This window comes from Cervus canadensis, chromosome 18, assembly GCF_019320065.1.
Source record: "Cervus canadensis isolate Bull #8, Minnesota chromosome 18, ASM1932006v1, whole genome shotgun sequence".
Classification (NCBI taxonomy): domain Eukaryota; kingdom Metazoa; phylum Chordata; class Mammalia; order Artiodactyla; family Cervidae; genus Cervus; species Cervus canadensis.
Window position 1 is genome coordinate 28845440 of NC_057403.1, and position 17290 is coordinate 28862729.

At 55.5% G+C, this 17290-nt stretch overlaps 1 protein-coding gene across 1 annotated transcript in view; it reads left to right on the forward strand.

Annotated features, from left to right (window-relative positions):
* PEPD (peptidase D) overlaps positions 1 to 17290 on the forward strand; it is a 117884-nt gene that overhangs the window by 12803 nt on the left and 87791 nt on the right. The window contains exons 4-6 of the mRNA XM_043437544.1: positions 5363 to 5426; positions 10905 to 10952; positions 12281 to 12342. Of these exons, the coding sequence (XP_043293479.1) occupies positions 5363 to 5426; positions 10905 to 10952; positions 12281 to 12342 (174 nt within the window). The remainder of the gene's footprint in view (positions 1 to 5362; positions 5427 to 10904; positions 10953 to 12280; positions 12343 to 17290) is intronic.

Consider the following 17290-nt stretch of genomic DNA (forward strand, 5'->3'; position numbering starts at 1 on the left):
CTTGCCCCCTGAAGTGGAAGTGCAGAGTCTTAACCCCTGGACCACCAGGGACGTCCTAACATGAGGATTTAAAACTCTGGACCTGACTGGTCAGGGAGCAGCTGTTAGCGGTTGTCTGTTCTAGAGCATGGTGTTGCTGCTGCTGCTCCTAAGTCGCTTCAGTCGTGTCCGACTCTGTGCGACCCCATAGACGGCAGCCCACCAGGCTCCCCTGTCCCTGGGATCCTCCAGGCAAGAGTACTGGAGTGGAGTGCCGTTGCCTTCTCCGGTTCTAGAGCATAGTCTTCAATAATACAGGAATGATCTTCTGCACTCTGACCATGGCTGCGTTTCAGAGCTGCTGTTAAAAAGTTCTTCTCTAGTCTGTCCCTGCTTTGCCAGGGCAACTGACTGTGTGGTGTGGATTTTGGAGGGTACAGATGGGTCTGCAGGGCGTGTCTCCCTGTTGGAAAGGCTCCAGGTGGTCTGGGCAGGCCAGACGGAGCAGGCCGGTCCCCAGGGCATTCTGGCTCTGCAGCAGAGAGCTAGCCCCTCGTCTCTGGCAGACCTGGCTCTCCTCCGTGCCTACCCCATCTGGCCTTTCCCTCCCTCTGCTCTGATGTGACCTTCTACTAGTCCGCGTGTCCCAAGCCTTTGGGAGAGAAGGCGGCATGTCGGGCACAGGGCAGTGGAAGGGTTGGACTGTCTGAGGCTGGAGTGGGGAGTGGCTGGATCTGATGTGCGGAGCTGATCAGACACTCCTGATCAATAGGGCGGGAGCGAGGCTGGCGGGATTACCTGGCCTTTGTGATCAAAACCCGCCAGCCTGAACGTTTGACCTTCAGCTCCTCAGCTTCCTTCTGAGTCTCTCTCTGATGGCTTTTGAAAATTCTGCTGGCAGATACTGCAATCCGAAGTCGCCCAGGGAAACAGCACCCCCGTCTCCACGTTTGCTGCTTCCTGTGTAAACAGCCTGTCCTGTCATCAAGGCTTCAGACGCGAGGGGCCCGAGGGCAGCCGGTGGCTCAGGCTGTTCCTCACCCCGGGCCGTTGTGGGGATGGGAATGTGGTAGTTTCTATATTGTTTTTATTTGGCATCTTTGCTTGTACAAGTCTGGTGGTTTTTTTGTTGTGAGAGTGTTTCCTGTCATTTCCGTCAGAATTGGGCTCAGCTGATGGCAGTTTTGGCCCCCGGGGTGTCTGGGGTCCTCTGAGCAGGCAGGAAATTGGCACCCTGGGGAAGCTTCAGCACGGATAGAGGGCGAACAACTCTGGGCCAGGTTGGGGGACCCCTTCTAGGACCTTGGCAGCCTGGCTGTGTTCTGCTCCCACCCCTGGCTGAGACCTCGGGCTTGAACGTGAGAGAGTGTGGCTGGCCTGGGGTTTGTAGGGAGGAGGGAGGTGTCTGCAGGGCTGAGGCCCTGAACATGGCACTTCTGGTGTGGGAACTGAAGTGTGTGTGATGTGTCTGCAGCGTGTGTGCTGTGTGCATGTGTGATGTGTGTGGGTCTGTGTGCAGGCCGTATAGGCGGTATATGTGGTGTGGTATGTGTGTGGGGTGGTGCGTGTGTAGGGTAGATTGCATAGGAGTGGGGTGTGGCACAGTATGTGTGGTGCAGTGTGTGTATGTTGTATGGTTGTGGTGTGGTGCATATGTGGGCGGTGTGGGGTGTTTTCACAGCCCCTGCCCCCCACCCTGTACACACAGCTGGGTCACAGGATGATGGCTGCCTCAGCCTGTCTGGTGGCCTGGTCCTGGCTCCCTTGTCTTCAGGATAGTGATGAGAGGTGCAGACCTCCCAGAGGAGGAGGACCGAGGGAATTCCTTTGGCTCTGACCCCAGGCAGCCTGAGGCCTGGCAAGGGGTTTTGCCAGGATGCTCAGCCAGGCTCCTGTCTATCACCTCTGCTCCCTGCACCAGCCTCTCTGAGAATTGCCGCCTTGCCCCCAGGATCAGTGACCCGCACTTTGGAGAGTCCTGCTCTTCTTTCTTAAGCTAATAGAACCCCGACATGGTTGCCACCTTCATTCCGGAGCTGGTGTGGGGCCCTGGGTGGTGAGCAAGAGGGGAAGAGCTGCAGGCAGGCTCCGGCTGCTGGACATGGATGCTGACGGCTGTAATTTGGCCCTGTTACTGGTTCATTAGCCATATGCAGGTGGTCAGCTCGCCAGCTAGACCTGTGCTTGGAAATTTTATTTTCTAGAGGGTTTCACTGTGTCTGCCTGGTGGGCGTTAGTTGAAAGTTTCCTTCTCAGGGGAGGCCCCGCACAGGGTATTGGCACTCAGCGCACCCGCCCTGACTCTGAGTTCTAGGAGAGGCCTCCCCTGTCGCCTACTGGGCCCAGTTGCCAGTGGAGAAGGCCTGCATGGGCCGGGGCCGCGGACACCGGCTCCTTCCTGAAGATGTGAACCCCTTTGAGAGGGGGCCCTGCCTCCTCTCTCCTGCCAGAGCTTCCCCTTCCTTTTTTGTACTTTTTTTTTTATTTTAATTTTTTATTATTAATTTTTTAATACCCAAAATATTTTGCATTGAGGTATAGCTGATTAACAGTGCTGTGGGAGATTGAGGTTGCCCCTTCCTTTTGAAGGGAGAGTTTCCGGGGTGGGCTTGGCTTCCCTGCTGGCCCACTCTCTCGCATCCAGTTGCTGCCACTTGGATCTCCCATATGACGAGATTGGGCCCGAGCTGCCCTGCTGGACTCCAGACTCCAGTCTGGGCAGCGTGCAGCTCTCCGTGTGGCCGCGGCCGGCCCAGCGCTCGGTGGGCATGGAGTTGCCCAGTGACCTCTCCTGCAGGGCTCGTGTGGACATGGCACTCCTTTTCCTGTCAGTCCCTCTGATGGCTGGGTGACATGGTGGTCTGGCACTCTTATCTCTTACGGTGCCATTTAAATGATTTTTATTAGAATTGGCCCCAAAACATGAAAAATAAGTACTATTCCAACTTAACTATCCCTATCCTTTAGAAAGAAGTAACATGCTAAGTGCCAGAGAAGATACAGTTGGTTATTCCTGCTGAGAGCCAGGCCTGTGGCTAGTTGGGTGAGTCGGGGCCCTTGAGGCCCATGTGCACTCTGGACTTGTTGAGGTGGGCAAAGGGCATTTGGTGGGGCTGACTTCCCAACTCGCTTCCTCCTGGACATCAGAGCAGCAGCATCTGCCTCTCCCGTGGGCTGGCTGGCCCCTTGTGGCTCCTTGGCTCCCGTGGCAAGTGGGCTGGCTCGTGGCTGGTAGGTGAGGGGTGGACAGGCAAGCACACAGCCCTGGGCCACCCATGGGTCACAGCTTCCTGTGCTCCTCTCTCCTTTACTCCCTCCTCCGCCCCTCCTCCACCGGTTCCTCCCTGTTAAGACTTTGACCTCAGGCTGAATACATGGAGATGTTCCCAGATCTCAAGTCTCCTGGGTTTCTGCTGAATCCTGATTGACAAGACCCCCACCCCCGCCCCGCCCCCGGGCAAGGGCCAGCAAGAGCACGGTTCCTGCGGTGTCCCTTGGCAAGATGGCTTGGGAGACCTGGGAGGGTTGGGGTCCCCAACAGGAGGTGAGATGAGAAGGTCAGTGTCCAGGCTAATGGCCGAGACACCCGCTGTAGGATCATCGAGGCCGGCCTCGGAAGCAGGCCCTTAGCTCTTCCTGGCTCTTTCGGGAGTTTGCTTTTGATGTCTGTCACAGCTGGAGCAGATGGAGTGACGGGGGCCCACAGGTGAACTGGGGACCCACCGAGGATGTTGAGTGTCTATCCTTAGCTGGGGCTGGAGTCACAGCAGTCATCGGGAACATGGTGATGACCCCAAGGTCCCTACCTCTTGCCCTTCTGGCCTGCGCTTCTGTGTGTGGCTGCAGGGTCACCTGCAGAGTGTCACCCCTTAGTAGCAAAGGGTCAGCGAGCTCTTGGCAATAAGCCTTGGAGCCAGGGCCTCCAGTGTCCACGTGGGGTGCTTGTCATCAGTTCCTGCCCCATGTAGCTGCTATGGTCAATGCTAACGGAGGCACCAGACTTTGGCCATTTACCTTTGAGTCCTGTCTCAACCACAGAAGCTGATGCAGTTGGATCCTGCAAGTTTAATTAATGATGGGAGCTTGACACCCAGTGCCCATGTCAGAGAAGCCAGAAGGGAGCTGAAGCAAAGAGGGTTCTGGGACAGTGAGCTGCCCGTTGCCAGGGGCCACTGTCTCCCCAGCCCAGCTCGCCCCCTGGGGCTGTGAGCGCCCTGCTGCTAATCCCCAAGGCCACCTGTCTGTCCCTGGATCATGCTGTGTGTTTCCTGGCCACAGTCCAGGCTGGGCTGCCTGTTTGGGTGGAAGGAAAATTCCCACTCAGAGAGGGGATGGGAGTCTGTTTTCTGGGTAGTGATGCTGTTACCTCAGAGGTGCGTGGAGCTTGCTCTCAGAGGTGGTCGTCTCCAAGTGCCCACTTCCTTGTCCCCTGTGGGCCTCCCAGGCGCACTGTCCTTGGCACCTCCCCCTGCCTGTCTGCTCATCCTTGACAGCCCAGGAAACACACTCCAAAAGCCATCTGCTGCTTCCTCTGAGACCTCCTTTGGATCTGACACTTAGTGACTAGAGTACCACACATCGCAGGCAGGGGAAGGGTGAACCCCCTGAGCTGATGCAGTGCCCAGGCATGGGATGGCACAGGGCAGTGTGTGTGTGTGTGTGTGAGACTAGACTTGGGTTGGACACCCTTCTCCTGGGTGGCTAATGCTCCTGATGTGAGCTCTGTCACCAGCAGTGACATTGATTCATTTTTCCCACCAAGAGGCTGGGGGATGGGGGTGGCGCTTGCTGGACCCGCCAGCCCTGCCCAACACGGCCATGACCACGGTCAGCACACACGTGATCGTGAGCCGGGCAGGGGCGACTCAGCCACCTCCGCTCCGGGTCTTTGTCTTCTCACCAGCTGATTTTTTAGGGACAATGAGTAAGCTTGAGTGTTTCTCATCACAGTGAGTAATACTGTTATTGACTTCTTTAAAATGTTAATTTTTAATTTTTAAACTTCCTTTAAAGAGGCTCCGTGGGGGCCTGGGAGGCAGCTTATTTCACTCCCCAAAGAGTAGGGTGTGCTGACAGGCTGCCCTTGGACTCTCCCTGGCTGGTGGAGGGAGGGTTGTCCCTACTTGCTGCCAGCGGCGAGGGTCACAGACTCGAAGGAAGAGCAGAGGTCGGCTGGGAAGGTGGAGGGAGGCAGGCGGGGTTCAGCGGTCTCTCTGTGGTCCAGTGTCCTTTGCCCCCTGTCCCCGAGTCTGTGTTGGGCAGACTGGCTTGGTGCCAGGTGCTGGATTGGGTAGGAATGGGCCTTAGACTTGGGGGTGGGAAGGCAGCCGGGGCCCAGCCAAGGCCAGACCCTGACCCTGGCTTTCTTTGTGCTTCTTTTGAGGATCCACTCCAAGGAGCACTTCAAGGAGAAGTACGCCGTGGATGACGTCCAGTACACAGACGAGGTCAGTAGTGGCTGACCCCTTCCCCTGCCGCAGCCTGGCTTGACATTGTGGGGCAGCATGGGCCAGCCACCAGCCCCCTTAGCAGTGCCGGAAGCGTCTGGTACCTGGGAGGTGGCCGCTGAGCTGCCTGGGGGAGGCTATCTCTGTGAGGGTCTGATCAGGCTCGGCTGGGCCTTCATGTATCGGGAGGCCCTCTCGCAGGCCCTCATCAGCTGCAGATGCTGCTGTCAGAAAAGCCCCAGGCTGCGAGAGGCCTGTGGGGTGGGGTGGACTTGGAGGTCCCCTGGCTATACTTTTATTTATTTACTGGCTATGCCACAGAGTTTGCGAGATCTTAGTTCCCCAACTAAGGATGGAACCCGGGTCACGGCAGTGAAAGCGTGGAATCCTCACCGCTAGGCCACCAGGGAACTCCCCCCAGCTTTAATCTTCTTCCTAGTGTGCTTGGCCAAGAGTGTGTGGCCAGGGTAGGGATGCAACTGTCTTCCTGGGGCTTTGAATCTGTCCCCAGTCCAGGCAATTGGAAGCAGCTGCCCCTGACTTCCACTGCTGTTAGAGCAGGGGGAGATGCCCATGCTTAGTTCTCATTTTGTTCCGATCCTCTCCTTTGGTGGGTGTGTCCCTCCTGCCTTTGTAAACTGCATTGTAACATTATTGCCCTTTGGGACCTTGACCTTCTGGGTCTCCTGGGTGTGAAACCTGGAGGTGGGCAGCCTGGGACGGGTCCTGGGGATCAGCCCACCAAGTCAGAGCCTCCCAGCCACAATCTGATGGTTTTGCTTCTATGACTAGGAGGTGGGCAGTGGCAGGAAGAGGGTGAACTCAGCTCCACTTACACTGTGATTTCTGGGGAGAAGGAGAGCTGGCTTCTAGATGAGGTAAAACAGAAGAGGTCTCGTGTCAGGACAGGAAAGCCTGTAATGATGGTCTAGGATTACAGCCCCACAGACCAGCTCATTCTGAGTCTGTGTTTAGGAAGCAGAATTTTAAGTGAAGGCATCAGTGGAGTTGAAAACCGGGAGCTTTCTGCAGGCCCCTCTATCATCAGTGTCATCGGCCTTGTTGTGCCTGTTTCTCCTGTGGATCTTACTGGAAACGAGGGCTCTTGTGGACTGGGGGAGAGGTGCTTCACTCTGGGGCGGCACCTGCAGGTTCCAGGAACCTCAGTAACTCTCATGGATTCCCTCCTCCCTCTGCCCTGTGCTGTGGGGGCCAGAGTCTCACCCTGATAAAAGGAGGAGGCCAAGGCTCCAAGCAGCGAAGGGCCTCATCCACAGCCCCACCAGTGTGGAGTACCAGACTTGGATGTGACCTCAGAGCCTGTGGACCCCACAGGTGCACCCTCCACCCCCGCCTGTGCCCTGTCAGAAGTGAGCAGGTGCTGCTGGACGTGCCTGTAGAGCTGACAAGGCCCCCAAGTGCCTTGGATTTTCTGTGGCTTGACTTGGAGCCCAACCAAAGTATAGACGCCTAAGCTGGGAGGCATTCGAGGTGCCCAGGGCTGCTCCATCACAGATGGTGACAGGAAACCCTTTGTGTTGGGCCGGTTCTATGAGGCTTGGCTCGATCTAACCCTCAGACAGCCGTGGCCGTCTGCACAAATCGCAGACAGGAAGCAGCTGACACGTGTCTCCTCTGAAAGAAGGCAGGAAGCCCCCACCCCAGGCCATGGCCTGTCACTCGATACCACATGCAGGTGGCTGATGTAGCAAACCTGGCTATCTAGTTCGCCCTCCTTGTATAGGTGATCCTGAGTTTAATTATTGAGAAGGTCAAGTGAATGGTGGCTCCCTTGAGAGGGTGGGGCTCAGGAAAACCTTGAGAGGGGCTAGGCATTGCTGTCGAGGTGCAGTGCAGAGGCTGTGTCCCTGGTGATGGGAGCTGGCCTGGCAGAGGGCAAGTCTTGTGTCCTCTTTTGTGGCACCAGACAGGTATTGCCAAGGTCACTGACTCAGATATAAGAGACCTTTGTGACAGCCCAGTGGCTGATACCCCCTGTCTCCCCACCTCAGTGGGTAAAGGCATCAGGAAGAGGTGTGCCCCCGATCGCTCTGTGGGACACTGGCCCCAGGTTACCGGATACCCCAATTGTTCGTGAGTAGATGCACATCCATGTTGTTTATGGTCATTCCCCACATTTAAATTTTAGGAACAATTTGAAAATTTTAAATGCATTGCTGCATTTAAAAACCATTGTGCAGCCCTGTTTCAGACTGCCATGATAAAGGTTCATTTTTTTTTAAAGCTTTGCTTTTTGCATCATGAACCCAGCTTCCTGGAGCAGTAGGAGCTTGTTTTGACAGTACTGGTCAAGGATCGTCCAGCCCCCTTTTCTGGATCATCACCTTTGTAGAGTGGCCAGCAGGCCTGGTGGAAGCCTTGGGTGCGAGGGTGCAAGAGGAAGCCTCTGACTGTCCCCAGGGAAGGATCCTTGTCCACAGGGCTCTGAAGCATTCTGTGTCTGCTGTCCACCTCAACCTGCCGGAGAGGCCAGGCTATCTGGTCAACAGGTGCTGTGGCATGAAGTTAGGCAGTGGTGTTTAACAGCACTGGTGCGTGAGAGCTGGTGGGTCCCCAGTGACCGCTGCTCCATGGAAACAAGGCCCTGTGTGGCCGGAGCTGTGTCATCCTGTATGTGGAGTGGCATTTCCCACTAGTGACGCATAGCTGCCTCCCGTCACCTTAATTTCAGAGGCATGGAATCAGGGTGTGCCGATGAGAGTGTAGCAGTAATGGGTCTCCACAGGGAAGGGCGGATGCAGCTGCCCGGCTCGGGCAGGTTTCACAGCCGCAGAGGTAAGCAGGGCCCACTCAAGAGGTCGTGATCAATAAAAGACGCTGTCCTGCCAGGACCGTCAGATGCCCGGCCCACCACGTCAGACCTCCTCCATCCGTCTGCTCCTTCTCCTCTGTTATCCCCCACCAGCACGTCCTGAGTCTCAGCCGAGAAGAAAACCAGCAGCCAGCACATTTGTCATCCTCCTCCCCTCTCCCAAGGACAATAGCGCCTACAATCCCCAAGTGCCCGCTCGCGCTCTGGCTCTGCTGCTGCAGTTGACAGACCCGCTCCACGCTGATGAATGTAGACCCTTCAGTCGCCGTAACAACACACCCAGGGCTGACAAGCACGGCTCCGGTTCCTTCTAATGAGCCGCCCCCTCCTCAAGGAGGGCCTGGGGAGTGTCAGTGACTCAGTGTGCTGTGGTGCTTGCAGCTCGGAGGCCGGGCTTCAGTCATTCTCAGAGCAGTTACTGAGCAAACGAGGAGGGCCTGGGGAGATGGAGCGTCGGTGGGAGGGTGGTTGGTACACATCCGGGACTCATCAAAACCTTGACAAAGTGTGGGGCTTGTCAGACAGCAGTTTCCCTAAATCAATTTTTTTTTTTTAAGAAAGCCATTTTTTTAAAGATAATTTATTTTAAGGAAATAAAGACTCTATACCAGGATGTCCATTGTCATGATTTATAATAATCATTAGAAATAATGTAAGTGCCCACAGAGGAATGAATAAATAAACTATACCAGCTCTGTTAAGAGACTAGGACACGGTGCAACTCTGCACTCTGCTGTCTTTTAACTGTGAACCTGGTTAGATGAAGTCTTAAGTTTTTTATTTTATTTTACTGTTTATTTTGGGGCTTCTCAGGTGGCTTAGTGGTAAAGCATCCACCTGTCAATGCAAGAGACGTGGGAAGAGATGGCGAGAAGAGATGCGGGTTTGATCCTGGGGTTGGGAAGATCCCCTGCAAAAGGAAATGGCAACCCACTCGTATTCTTGCCTGGGAAATCCCAGAGGAGCCTGGAAGGCTCCTGTCCATGGGGTCACAGAGTCGGACTCAACTGAGCAACTGAGCTTGTGTGCACGCAGTGTTTATTTGTTTGGCTGCATCAGATCTTAGTCGCAGCACACAGGATCTTCCTTGCGTCATGCAGAATCTTTCACTGCGGTGCTCGGGCTCTCTAGTTGTGGTGCGAGGGCTCTGGAGTGCGCAGGCCCAGTAGTTGTGGCGCATGGACTTAGTTGCCCTGCGGCACGTGGGATCTTAGTTTCCTGACCAGGGATTGAGCCCACATCCCCTGCATTTCAAGGCAGGTTCTGGGGTCACCAGGAAGTTCCCCTTTTCATCCCCCTTTTCACCGGTGGAACCTGAATTTGCAGCACTGGTTTCATGGGTGGTTGCATGAGATGAGTCTGCAGTGACTGACACAGACCATAATCAAGGTCTCCCTGGATGTTTACCATCCCCCTCGGCAGTGACTGGTAAAAATGGCATGTTTGAAGAATATTTAATGACAGGAAATAAGCGAAGTGTGTAACTTCATATGATCCAGATGTCGTTACAGATCTGTTTGTATGTGCAGAGGTAAAAAGTCTCAGGGGATGGTTTTGTAGGTGTGTTTTATCTTATTTTTATAGTTTTCAGTATCTTCCAGATATTCTCTGGGAGCCTCTCAGTATTAAAAAGCATATGTATTACATGTGTCAAAGCTTATCAAAACATGCACTTCAAATAATGTGCAGCATAGAATATGTCAGTGACGGTTCCATAAAGCAGTTGAAACAACAAACAAATCCCCCTCACTCCCGTCCTGTGTCATAGTGTTAGAGTTTAGGGTGGGGGCTTGGGGAGGGGGCCCAAATACAGTGGGAGCTGCCATGGCCAAGATGCAGAGTGGACTGAGGGGTGGAGCCAGGAGAGGAAGCAGGTGGTCCCACTGGAGTGGCAGGCATCCTTGGATGTCATGGCCGATGCAGTGTGATGGGCAGGTTGCCAGGGGAATGAGGGCTGTTCGGGGGCAGTAGAGGAGGGGGTGAACCAACCTGCCTGGGAGGGGGGCAGGAACCTAAGTCTTGAGTACAAATTGAGGAAGCAGCTGAGATGGGGAGAAGTGTGCCAGGCAGCAGTGAGAGCCCAGGCAAAGGCATGGGGATGAGCCTGTGTGGCGGGGGTGGGAGTGGGGTTGTTCAAGGGGGTTGGCTAGGAAGCAGCCAGCAATCAAGGGCCTGAGTGGGCCATGGGAGGGATGGAGAGCAAGGATGTGGGGTCAGGAGTGGCTGAGTCCATGTGGTCAAGGGGATGAATCGGGGCAGGGAGGCAGGTGTCTGCCCAGGGGACCAGAGCTGGGTGGGGCCAGTGCCTAAGAGCTGGCTGGAACAGGTGTTTTGCAAGGGACCAGGCAGATGAACAGAGGTGCTGCCCTTGACAGGCGGGTGGGACTGGCTGTTTAGAGCTGGGGTCCATGTGGGTCCCGGAGGCTGGGCAGCACATGGGGAAGCGTGCCAGGTTTAAGCTTGTCTCCCTCTCTGCCCCGTGATATCTCTGTGGCTTTCTGAAGTCCCTTATTCTCTGTAAGTTTCCTGTTTGAAGGATGTGCTTGATCCATGTGAGTTGTCAGCCCTTAATAACCCTTGTACGTCACCGCCATCAGGCTTCATGCGGTGACACTAAAGAGGATGTTTTCTTTCTGACCTTTCAGATCGCCAGTGTTCTGACATCCCGGAGCCCCTCTGTGCTCCTCACGCTGGTAAGTGGCTGGTGTTCAGGGACCAGGCAGCGTCTGTGCGCAGGGAGGGGCTTTGGGGAGCTGCTTTTTTCTGCAGAGGTCAGGGCCTTGGGGTGGGATGGAAAACTGTGAGCAGCAGTCACTGGTGATCAGTAGTGACACCTCGGTCTGAATGACTAATCGTGTCCAGGATCACACCCTCCATTCTCCAGTCGCCCTGGGCCTCGTCCTGTCCTGAGGCCACTGTGGACGAGGTGCCTTGCATACTCCAAGAGTTAAAACCCGGCTAGAGGATGTATTTGGGTCAGGTTGAGCTCTCGGGGTTTGTTTATCAATTTGCTTCCACCCTGTGCCTCCCTCATTGTTGATAGAATTTGAAAAACACACCCTTTGCATCAGCCCATGAAGGTGCTGGGTGGTGTGGCGTCAGATTTTGGACCCAGGGCGCCGAATAACAGAGGACCTGCGGCAGCCTGGGGCTGGCAGGGGTGCACAGTGCACCCCAGCGGGGTGGGAATGCTGGGGCTGTGAAACGGCTCCAAGAAGAAGCCTGCCTTCGTACACTTCTTCAGCCTTGGGGAGCTTCCAATATGAAGAGTGTACAGAAAGTGACCCTTCTCTCCTTTGTTAATTGATTTTTACAGGAATAGTTTTTTCTCAGTTATTTTTGTTAGCACTTCACATGGTCTCTTTTTTCCACCCTGTTGTTTTGATGGCTGAGAAGAAAAGTTAAGATTGTGGTCACAGTGGGTCCAGTTTGTTTTATTTGGGGGGACGCAATCAGACATCCACCTGAAAGTCTTGAGGAAGAATTAAAAGGGGATTTTAAAGCCCTGGTCTCTCTGGGGATAGCAGATTTTCCTCTGAATCTTTTGTTTTCGCTCCTTCCCTGTCTGAGTTCTACTTGGAGTCTCCTTACAACTAGGGAAAGAGAGGAATGTAGCAGAGTCCCAGCGTCACCGGGAAAGTCCCATCCCTCCCGAGTTGGGTCACACCGGCAGCTCTGGCAGGGTCAGATTTGACAGTGTTCTTGGGACACTGTCTGAGGAGCGTGTGTGCACACACACGTGTGCAAGGGAGATGGGTCAGGCTTGGGGGCAGGGGCTTGTGATCGAAGGTGGTCCCAGGCAGCCCGAGCTGGGGTCAGCAAAGTGCTTGGATGAAGGAGACCTTGGTTTCCTCTGCTTTTCAAGCTACAGCAGAGAAAGGAGGGTTGCCCTTCTGCTGGGGCCTGGCCTTTCAGGAAGGGATGGGTTGGCTGGGCCAGGGTGGGGGCTCCCGGTCCTTACCTAGTCCCACAAGGCCCCGTGTGGCAGGTCTATGCCCTCACTCTCAGTCTCTCTCCCCAGCGCGGCGTCAACACCGACAGCGGCAGCATCTGCAGGGAGGCCTCCTTCGAGGGCATCAGCAAGTGAGTCCTGGGGCCCCGGGAACCGTCTTCCTACTCCCTCATCTCACATCTTCCCCCCGCAGGCCTGACCCAGTCTATTTATATAAACTAGACGCAAAACACACAAGCAGGGGACTTCCCTTGGTGGTCCATTGGCTAAGACTCCCTGCTTCCAATGCAGAGGGCATGAGTTCTATCCCTGATCAGGGAAGTGGATCCCACATGCCGCAGATCATGGCCAAAAAGTTAAAAAGAAAAAACAAAAACCAGAAGGATATTTATAGAAAGGGGCTCAATTTGGTACTTTTGAGGAAATGCTTAGAGAAAAATTTGCTTACATTCAGTTCAAGTTTGACTTTAAGGACCGATGCTACTTCCCCACAGAGCTCCATCATCAAAGTGCTGGTGACCGGGTGCTTAGGGAGCCCTGGCCACCGGGCACACTCAGGGGGCCGTGCACACTCAGGGGGCCGAGTACACACAGCGGGCAGCTGTTTTCCCTCCAGGGACCTGCTCTGACCTTGTGGTCTTCATTCTTACCAGCCCCCTCCCCTCACTCCTGGCCGATGACCCTCTCCCAGTCTGACTTACAGCTTTCTCCTGTGCCCGCTGCTGCCCCAGTCCCGGGCAGGGGCCCCTGCCTTTCCTGCCCTCATTCCCCAGTGTAGCCCCAGGTGGGGCCCTGGAGACCTGTTCCCCCCTTTAGGCCTCTATACACAGGAGGGCAGATGTTGGGCACAGAATCTTGCCTGCCTTGCCACCCTCACACCCTGGCCCCCAAAGAATGTGGCCAGCCAGCCACCCTCATGTCTCTGGGCTGGCTGCTGACCGGCCCTGGCGGGGACGGGGGGTTATCTGCGGGGCCCCAGGCTGCAGCAAACGAGCCCTTGAGGAGAGTACTACCCCTCGGGGCTGCTGAGTGTGGATGGCTTGCTGGCCTGTTCCTCTGGCCCCAGCCCCTCCCTCACCACCCATCCTCTGCACCAGGGCGTCCTCTGTCGTCCTTTGGTGGACCGCAGCGGTGGCAAAGGAAGCGCCTTATAACTATGTATGAGCCAGAGCCATGGGAGTTTGTGCGTATGTGTGATGTAGGGTGATTAGCAGGGATTATGAGCTCATAAATATGTATCACTTCCCCCAATGATAAGAGTGGTGGGGCAGGGGGAGCGGGTATCAGGTTTGCTGCTTTTCATTGCACGAATCTCTGCATCCTCTCGGGAGTTTCCCAGAGCGGCCTACCTCCCACACCAGCGGTGATTAGCCCAGCTCGTTGAGAGGCTGGCCGCGGAGCCGCTGTCTCTTCCCCAGGCCCTTGAGAGGGTGGTGTGGGTGCAGCCGGCTGCTTCCCGTCCCAAGCCTCCCCTGGTCCCCCAGCATAGCCCGATGCCAGAGCTCCCGTGCCCCGTTCACCTGCCTCCGCCAGCACCATGGAACATCTCTGGTCCTGCGGGCTGGCCCCTCTGGTCTCAGCGTGGGTCACTACCTCGTGGGGAGGGCCCCAGGCTGGGAGGAGGGTGGACTTGCCACGTGATGCAGTGAGACCCCACTCATCCAGAGCCTGGCGTGGAGCCAGTGCTTAGTAAACAGTTACCCATGAGCAAACCCCCATCATGCCCCAGTGCCTCTACAAGCCTCAGTTTCCCCAGCTGTATAGTGGGCCAGTGGACTTTAGGATCTCTGATGACAAGATTCCCGGATGTCAGTGAGCTGTTGGGCTTCTCGGCTGTGGGGTCTTTGCTTGCCCAGCTCCCCAGCCGAGGTCTCTGCTGTGGAGAATGCCTCCCTAGCACCCTGGGCACAGGTGGTGAGGCCAGAGTGGCTGCTGGCTACTCCCTAAAGTTTTCTGGGGGGAGAGGCAGGGGACCCTAGCGACATCATCACTGTCAGTGAGCAGTGAAAGCTGAGGCCCCCTGCCCGCTCCCCCGGGAGGATTCCCGCTGTGGGCCGACCCCTCCCTCCATGGAGTAGACCCAGCCTCTTCCTGCTGCCCCCGGAGTCGCCATGGTCCCTGCCAAGAGCCCAGAGGAGCCTGTGCTCGGCCAATACTCCACCCCACTGTGGGACGCTTTTTGGAGAGCCAGGGCCTGCCTTATCTTTGCACACGCTCTCAGGCACTAGGTTAGCCCTCTCCAATCCATGGTCCAGTCCAGGCAGGGGCTGGCTATGGGCTGCTCCCCAGGCCCCTCACTGCTGGGCTGAGTGCCGCCCCATGCTGGGTGGATTCATTTCCACGCCCACGTGGCAGCAGAGTTTTCTGACTTGGCTGCAGGTGAGAGCCCTCCCTGCCTTGGGGTCCCCAGGCCCCCCTGCAGTGCTCACCTCTCTCCTGTCCCCTCACACCTCCCGCTGGGCCCCACACCCCAGTGTGGTGGCCTTCATGTAGCTCTGCCCTCCAGGGTTGCTCCATTTGGGTGCCCTCACCCCGCACGCGTGGTCACTGACCTGGGGTCCCCTGCCAGCGCCTTCCCTATGGAAAAGTCATGTTCAGGCTCCTGGGGTCTGGGTGCAGTCCAGCCCGCTGCCGGCACTCTAGTTCTGCCACCTCCCGGACCCTGTTTCCGAGCTGGCGGGGCCCTTGTCCTCCAGAGCCGCGGGGCTCAGTGACCGAGTTCACCTGCCTGCCGCGAGCCTCTCCAGCTGTTTTCCGGGATAATAATAGCCTGTTTCCTAAGCAAGATGAATCTTGCTGTCGTCCTAGTTTCCAGTACTAAGCTGCTGCTATCCTCGGTCACTTCTCATTGCCCTAATGAAGTGCCTTATTCCTGGAATTTTGTTTTTAACCGTTTTGAACTTCTCTGCAAACCTCCCACCTTAGATCCTTATTTGACCTCTGGCAGAAGTTCAGGATCCGGCCTCTCAATTTGTCCTAATGGGCCACCCCCAGCCACCTTGATCCCTTGACTTGGGGTAGGAGGGAGCTTGTGGCAGAACAATGGCCTCACCTGTCCACCCATGCCTGACCCTCCTGGCCCTGGTCCAGCCTAGTGATTGGCCTGTGACTGTCTCTCCAGGTGTGGCTCCTCAGGGTTGGCTGCCTCGGGCCTGACACCTTGTCGGAGGCGGGGGTGGCTGTGGTTTGATCCTGGGAGCCTTTAGGCCTCCCTCAGCCTTCCCAGATCAGGGTCAGGCCTCCTGCTGCCCACGCAGGGTTTGTACCAGGCATCACAGTGGTGGCATCGGCGGAGGATCGGGAGCAGGGAAGCAGAGGCAGGCTGGGGGCGGTAGACGTGTGCTGGGATCTCCCCATGGCCTGGGGTCCCTGCACTCATCCGGGAGGTACCCTCTGCTTCTGGGACACGCCCCACCCTCATGGGCTCTGGTGGGCTTTGTTTTTATTTTTTACATAATTATGATATGCTCGCGTAGAGAGCTCTTAATTCACACAGAGGCGAAAGCAAGGTGGGGCTTTGTCCTTCCTGGGGGGCAGGGTGTGCTATGCTGGGCTGAAGGGAGCAGGGTGGGGGCAGGCCTCCTGCTCAGCTGGACTCTGGCCCAGGCCAGAGCTCCCACGAAGGTGCAGGAGGAGCAGGCCCCGAAGGGGCTCTGGACAGAGGGTAGGGTCCAGCGTCCATTGCCAGGTGCTGGCGAGGGCAGGGCCAAGGCTGGTCTGTGGAGAGGACAGCTTTGCCGTAAACACGGCTTCTTCCCGTGGGCTGCATGTACCACTGGGCCTGCCGTAGCGGGTTCCTGCAGCCTGGGCTCCAAGGCAGACATAAGTCTTTGTTAGCAATCTGAGGGGGTAGACTTGATTTTCCTGAGAGACAGACAGACCCCGGCTCTGAAGGGAGCGAGATTATCTGTGGGGGACCACCCTTTCGGCCTGAGACCTCTCCTTCCGAGGCGGGCAGGCTGCCTGGGAGCCCCAGGCGGGGGCCATCAGCTAACAGCGCTTTGTTTCGCGCCGTTGTCTGACAGAGAAATATGGTCGATATTTTACATCAGCTGGTTGTTCAGGATAAGCATATTTCTTATCTTTTGGCATTTACTTAAATTGCCTTGCGCACTTGAAGACAATCGGTTACAAATTAATTCCGTTTAAATAAGCGGTTAAATATGAAATTGCTGAATTGGGGGGTTATTAATACAGGAATATTAATGTTCAGAGATGTGAATATTTTAAACCCAAGAAATAGAAGAACATTATTAAAACCTGACAATTACAAGAAAATGCCAGTCTGTGATGGGGGACCAGTGGCTCTCTGGTTCCTGTTAACTTATGTATCAAGGTAGCAGTTCAGATCGAGGTTCTGATTATGGCTCATGGAATTTCCATGAGTCTTCTGAAGAGACAAGAGCCCGTCCCAGCCCCCAGAGTTGGTGGAGTGGGAGGCCTTCGGGGCCTGTTCTCCATCCTCAAGTTGGAAACTAGGGAGGAGCCTGGGGGCTGGGGCAGGGCTGGCTGGGCCCGTACTGCTCACTTTGCATCATCCAGCCCACAGGTGGAGCCCACCAGGGAGGCTCCCTCTGCTTCTAGGACACTCTTCACCCTCATGGACTCTGGTGGGCTTTTTTTTTTTTTTCCCCACATAATAATTACATGTTCGTTGTAGAAAGGTCTAACTAGCACAGAGGCAAAAGCAAGGAGAGTTCCAATTTCATGACCCTAAGTTAAACCATCGACATTGTAGTGAACATCTTCTGGACTCTTATGTGTGTGTCTGAGTGTGATTCTCTGAGTGTTTTTGTGTCTCATGTGTGCGAATCTGTATATTTCTGTGTGTGTGTATATTTGGATGTGGATCTTTGTTAGTCTAAGTGTATGCCTTTTTGTGTGTGTATTTGCCCATGTCCGTGAATATACATCCATGTGTGGGTCTGCATGTGCCTCTTTTCTAAGCATGTGCCCGCCTGTGTGTGTGTCTGTGTGTCTGCATCTGGGTCTTTGTGCTGGGTCACCTTGCTGTCCGTATGTGTGTGTGAGCACATGTGTATATGTATGTATGTTTTGTAATGTGAGATTTTATTGGCA